Source organism: Lathyrus oleraceus, chromosome 3 (genome assembly GCF_024323335.1).
Source record: "Lathyrus oleraceus cultivar Zhongwan6 chromosome 3, CAAS_Psat_ZW6_1.0, whole genome shotgun sequence".
NCBI classification, from domain to species: Eukaryota; Viridiplantae; Streptophyta; class Magnoliopsida; order Fabales; family Fabaceae; genus Lathyrus; species Lathyrus oleraceus.
The window spans coordinates 211,797,948-211,803,943 of record NC_066581.1 but is presented as its reverse complement, the minus strand read 5'-3'; the positions used below and the strand labels follow the sequence as shown (position 1 = coordinate 211,803,943).

The 5,996-nt window shown below is 39.9% G+C and overlaps 1 protein-coding gene across 1 annotated transcript; it reads right to left on the bottom strand.

Moving 5' to 3' along the window:
• Positions 1–5,463: 5,463 nt before the first annotated feature.
• LOC127130473 (uncharacterized) lies at positions 5,464–5,796 on the bottom strand. Its single transcript, XM_051059478.1, has one exon. It carries the CDS (start codon positions 5,794–5,796, stop codon positions 5,464–5,466), a length of 333 nt encoding a protein of 110 aa, XP_050915435.1.
• Positions 5,797–5,996: the final 200 nt, after the last annotated feature.

The window sequence follows — 5,996 nt, the reverse complement described above, 5'->3', positions numbered from 1 at the left end:
CACTCAATTTGGCCAAATGGTTTGGAAGTTATGGCCTTTTGAAGTTCAAAAATTTTTGAGAATGATTTGATCATAACTTGCCAACCACACATGAGAATTGAGTGTTCTTGGACTTTTTGGAAATGGGAGAACAAGATATTCAACTTTCATGTTTGGCAAAAATTCATTTGAAGCTTGTATGATGAAGTAATGTTGAGGAGAAGAAGTTTCCATTTTTGGCAAAATCCAATTACATGTCAACTTTCTATTTTGGGAAATTTCTTGTCTGACTTTATTTTCTTCACCGTGGATGTTTGACATGTTATATGAAGCTTATATGGACATGAATGAGACCTCTCAGACCAATTCCCACCATCAAATCACTGATTAAATGCACAGTTGACCAAGGTTGACTTCAGTTGACTTTGCTAGGGTTTTGCTTGACTGAACCATGTTCTGATGAATTCCAAGCCCCTACCACTTGATATCTTGATCCAAAATGATGTCACAACTCATATGAGCTCTTGATGAATGACCATGGTGCCCAAATTCTGCAAGAATGGCCACCAACTATCTCAATGACTGACTTTGACTGATTTGACCTAATTTGCTTCATCTGCAAGTAACATGGTTAGATGACAATATTTTTGTACTTTTGGTTAATAAACAGATGAAAAGCAATGATACACAAATGCAAAAACATGCTTGGTGATCAAGAACCACACAAACAAGGTACCCACCCACAAGGAGGGAAGCTAGGGCACAAAGATCCTTGAAGCAATGATATGATATGATATGATGCCATGAGGGATCTTAGGGACAAAATTGGGGTCTTACAGAAAGGAAAAGACAAGGTCTCGCAACCAAATCTTGGGTTCGGGAGTCGATTATGCGAAGGGAAGGTATTAGCACCCCTACGCATCCGTAGTACTCTACGGGATCCACTCTTGTTGTTTCTTGTCTAAAGGGTGTGTGTTTATCTAATGTACTATTTACTAAAAGAAAGGGTCAAATAAAATGACTCGCACGGATGTCGCATCCCCTGCATACGTATCTCATCTGAATATGAGAATCAGAGTCTTCATAGCTCGACTACCTAAGGGTTAAAGAGATGTGTGCTCGCTAAGACATCGCGTCTTATGCCTACGTATCTCATCGGGAATGAGAATCAGAGCAAAACGTAGTTCAGCCTAACTACGGGAACAAAGGTCTCGATTGCAACTAGGGCAAGAGAAAAGGAAAGTCTTGATCGCAACGAGGGCGAGAGAAAGGATCGCAACGAGGGCGAAAGCAAACAAGGATTAGTTGTTAGTTGTTAGTCAAACTCGGCAAGACATCACATCTTGTGCCTACATATCTCATCTGAACATGAGAATCAGAGTTGTCGTAGTTCGGCTACCTAGGGACGCCAAACAAAACACACGCAGGAAACCGACTGCCAATCGCTGGACTTATGTCAGACTCCACACAAACAGGCAAACATGGAAACCGAATGCCAATCGCTGGACTTACATCGGACTCCGAACCAACAAACACACACAGGAAACCAACTGCCAATCGCTGGACTTATGTCAGACTCCTACACACACAAAGGGTTTAACCGGACGCTGAATCGTCAGAAGCAACAACAAAGTTGAACAAACAAGCTAACAGGGAGTCTGGTACTCGAGCCTGCTAGCTGTCAAGCAAACACACACAAAGAAAAGGAAAAGGGTGCCCGGAGAGATCTCGTACGACCTCCTGCCTACGTACCTCATCTGGTATGAGGATCAGGGTAACATAGTTCCCCGTTATAGGGATTGCCATCTGAATATGGACTTACAAAGGAGGACACCAGTCGTGTCAAAGGAGAGTGGGCGATGTGTTCACGTCCTAGCAGTAGGTGTCGCAGCTCGCTGAATCGAGTCTTAGGCAGTTACCTCTTTGCAATAGAACAGACTACATGCCACAAGATCGGAGACGCTCGGAGAGGTCTAGAAGTGGGGAAGCTCTGCCCTAGAGTTGTCATGCAATATGTACTTAGGTGTTAGGATTTACAAATGGGAACATCTACCTAATGTTGGCATGCAAAGAATATGGGAATTCTACCTATGTTATCATACAAAAGAATATGGGAATCTTACTTATGTTATCATACAAAAGGATATGGGAATCTTACCTACGTTATCATACAAAAGAGTTGACGATTGGAGCAAGGAGAAGTGTTAGGGATAAAGGTAGATGGCGATGCATGAAGCAATCGACTTACAAGGTTGATGGTGATGCATAAAGCAATCGACTTACAAGATTGATGGCGATGCATAAAGCAATCGACTTACAAAAGGGTGGATGAATACGTGTTGGTTCTGTTAGGTTTTGAAAAATGATTACTCGACGTTGGATCGAGGTTTTGGTCTTGTTTTGAAATGGTTATCGGATGTTCGTTTTATTTCTTGTATTAACAGATGAATAAAGAATGAAAGAATATTATACATTTCATGGGAGAGGGATACATTTGTTATGAATGGGGATTCAAAGTATTGGAATAATTAAATCGGGTCCAAACAATAAATAATGCAATGTATGAGTGTAAGTGCAAAGGAACCGGCTCATTGTAAGAAAGCCCAAGAGTAAGCTATGTGAGGTCGATGGCGATGCTTAAAAAGCAATCGACTTACAAGGGTGTGAAAAAATAGGCTCGATATTAAATCGAGAAAAAATATGATTTTTATAGTTTTAAAATGGTTTTGAACTAAATTAAAATACAACAACTATGCATTATTAACAAATGAAATTATGAGTATAATAAACATAAAAAAGAAAATGTTAATAAAATAACTAAAATAAAAAATGCTAAAAGAAGATAAAATAAAATAATAAACAAAAAGTACTACACATGAGTATTGAACCCTCTCCACTTAATATTATGAAACTACCCTCTCTCCACTAGGCCATTCATGATTAGTTATCATTTTAGCAAACACTTGGGAATATAAACATAACTAGCTAGAGATAGTTTAGAAAACAAATCAATTAAAAGAGGGGATAGGCTAATGTTACTGGACAGCCTAACTAAACTAAACAACATTAATATACACTACGTAATAAAAGAAAAGAAAAAAGAAATGCTAAACATATTACAAATTTTTGTGGTTTTTTTATTTATTTATCTCTGTTTAACAAAAAGAAATTGAATTAATTAAAAAAGAAAAGAAAAGAAAAGAAAAAAAGGAAATGGAGACGAAGAAGAAGATGACAGAAGCTCGTCTTCCTCCGGTATCGCCCTCATGATCTTTCTTCTTTCCCAACCTTACACTTCTCTCTCAAGCGCGCTCCTAACCCTCAATCTCACTCAAACGCTCTCTCAGCTCACAATCTCAAAGAAACATTCTCTCTCAACTCTCACAAATATTTTCAAACAACAAGCATATGAGAAGGATAAAGAGAAAGAAAGAGAGGTCCTTACAAAGTGTCACTGCGGTGGTGGTGAAGGATGCGAAGCTGGCCTCCAGGTACGATTTTGGGGTTTTAGGTTTTCTTTGTTTCAGATTTTCGCCTCCAAGTATTTTCTGTCGTCTCCTCTACTGATTTTCTCTTCCTCTCTATATTCTGTGAATTAGGGTTTCAAAAGGGTCTTTGATGTTCCAGAAAGGTAACTCTGCAAAGCACTTTGGATGCTCAGAAATTGGATTGACCTCTTTGATGCTAGGTTCGAAAATGGTAATCTGAACATGTGCCTTCTTCTTTGTTTTTGTCTCTATGCCAAATTGGGATATTTCTGAAATTTTACTGCTTTGGCTGATTACTTTACCTTTTTACTGCAGTGAAAATGGTGTCTGATGAATTTCAATTTTGGTTCTTCAGCTTGGTTTGATGCATCCTTGTTCATGGTTTAACATCTTATTACAGAGGGTAATGTTCATTGACTTCTATTGCATTGGAATAGCAGGATGTATCACAGGTCTGGTATCTTAGTTTGCCTTACTGCTAGATGTTGTGGAACGCCCTTAGGAATAGTTATTGCATGACCTGATGTAGGCATTTTCTTTGGCCTTGCTACGACAGCTATTGTAAGATTGTCTTGGTTCATAGTTTGGTAGGTGAGTCCTTTGTCTCATGTTCTGGTTCAATGCCTTATAAGTTTTAATGCCACTATTTGCACTCAATTCCTTGCCCTCACTTGTTTCTCTTGCTGCAACATGAACTTGGCCTATCATGTTCAAGCTAAGGTCTAGCCCTGGTAGCCTATGATGCAAGCTTGGAAACTGTTTGGCTTTGAGGTATGCACATTGTGATGAAGGTGTAATGTTGCTGCTCACTTGGTCTTGCAATGTCATGTTGGATCATTTTTCAGTTCAGCAGGTGAGTGGCTAAGCATGGTTTGATTTCTTATTGAAATGCAAGGAAAAAACCATGTGCTTGAGTTGGCATGCTTCATGTTGTAGGACCTTGTTTGTCTTGTGGTGAGCTTTTGGATAATTGTTGGACTGTCTTTGTATTGTAGGATGACCTTTCAGCTAGGCAATGTTGGCTGCAATTTCGCATTAGGTCCTGCTTGCTTATGCTCACAACAGATTATGACTTGGACATTGACAACAAACTTAAGGCTTTAGTTTCATGGTATGTCAACAACACTTCATGTCTTGTGCATTGATGGTGTTTCTTGTTGGTTATGACTTGGTTGAGAGGTTTGGTTAATTGTTGCTTCCAGCTAGTCAACAGGTTTAGGTTTCCAATGCCTTGCAAATCACTTGTCTCTATTCTTTTATTGCAGATCTGGTGGTCATGTTGTTTGGTGATGATGGATTGCATTTGCCAAGTTATTTCATGCTGTTTTGGACTGAACAGCTTGCCTGCTTTCACTAAGAACCTTGGTTGCATGGCTTGGTTTCAATTCCCATATGTAAAATCAAATTGTTATCAGCTAGTTCCATGCCCATTCATACTGATTTATGTATCCCATAAGCTGTGATTTATGTTGTGATTGCCTTGAGTGCATTGCATGGCTGACTGTTTCTGTCTTGGTTTTGCAGCAGGATAACTAGCCTGGTTCAGCTAGTATGCACCCTCGTAAGGACAGTAGCATCATGGTCTATATGGATGGATACTTCGATGTGTGAAGTTGCTATGGCCTTGCAGGTTCACATTGATCTCAGGTCACAAATGGAGCTGTTTGGATTATGGAACTGTTATGACTGAACCATGCTAAGTGCTTTCCACTCTTGAACTTCTTTGTAGCTGTTATGCCCTGCTGTTGTTGTGCCTTGGCTTGATGACTATTTTGGATGCCTGCTGCATGTTTTCTTAGCATGATTCTAACAGCATTGCATTAAAACTCTGATGTTTGGTTGGTTGTGTTCCTGAACCATGACACTATCTAGAACAGTACTTTGCATTACATTGCCCTGATAACTGCTAGCCTTGTTTTGCTGCAGGATTTGTGTTGTAGCCGGCTAGCATGATGATGATGGCATGGTGTTGTGGCAAAGCAGGATGTGACATGGGCTATTGCAGCAGTATTGCAAACTTCTGACCATGCATTTTCTTTGAGTTCTTCTGAACTGATTCTTCACTAAGTATACTACTTCGGGTACCCGCAGTGTTAGATTTTGCAGCAGCCAATGAACGGGGCGTAGTTTCACGAGGAGTATCAAATATATCATTTCCGCCAATCTCCTTGGTCTTGGAACTTGACATCAGTTTCTTGCTATTTGTGCCTGGTTCATTTTGCAATGTTCCACCAAGTTCACGCTGCTTTGCTGCCCCAGGTAAAGAGACTGGCTTCTCAGGAGAAATGCTTTCTTCAGCGTTGAGTAATATCTTACTAATTCCATCCATTGCTTGCTGATATACGCGTATGCTTGTTCGGTCTTTAGAGTTTGCAGCATTGGCTTCTGATGTGGTATCCTCAGCATTTGCGGAAAATATACCACTGTCTTTAGACTTTGCAACATTGGCTTTAGAAGTGGTATTCTCAGCATTTGGTGCAGCAAGGCAAATGCAGTAGGAGGCAAGAAACTCCAAAGTTTAAGGCGTGA

What these genes read in the sequence shown, in the direction of transcription:
- LOC127130473 (XM_051059478.1), bottom strand. Translation starts at nt 5,796, where the DNA reads ATGGATGGAATTAGTAAGATATTACTCAACGCTGAAGAAAGCATTTCT.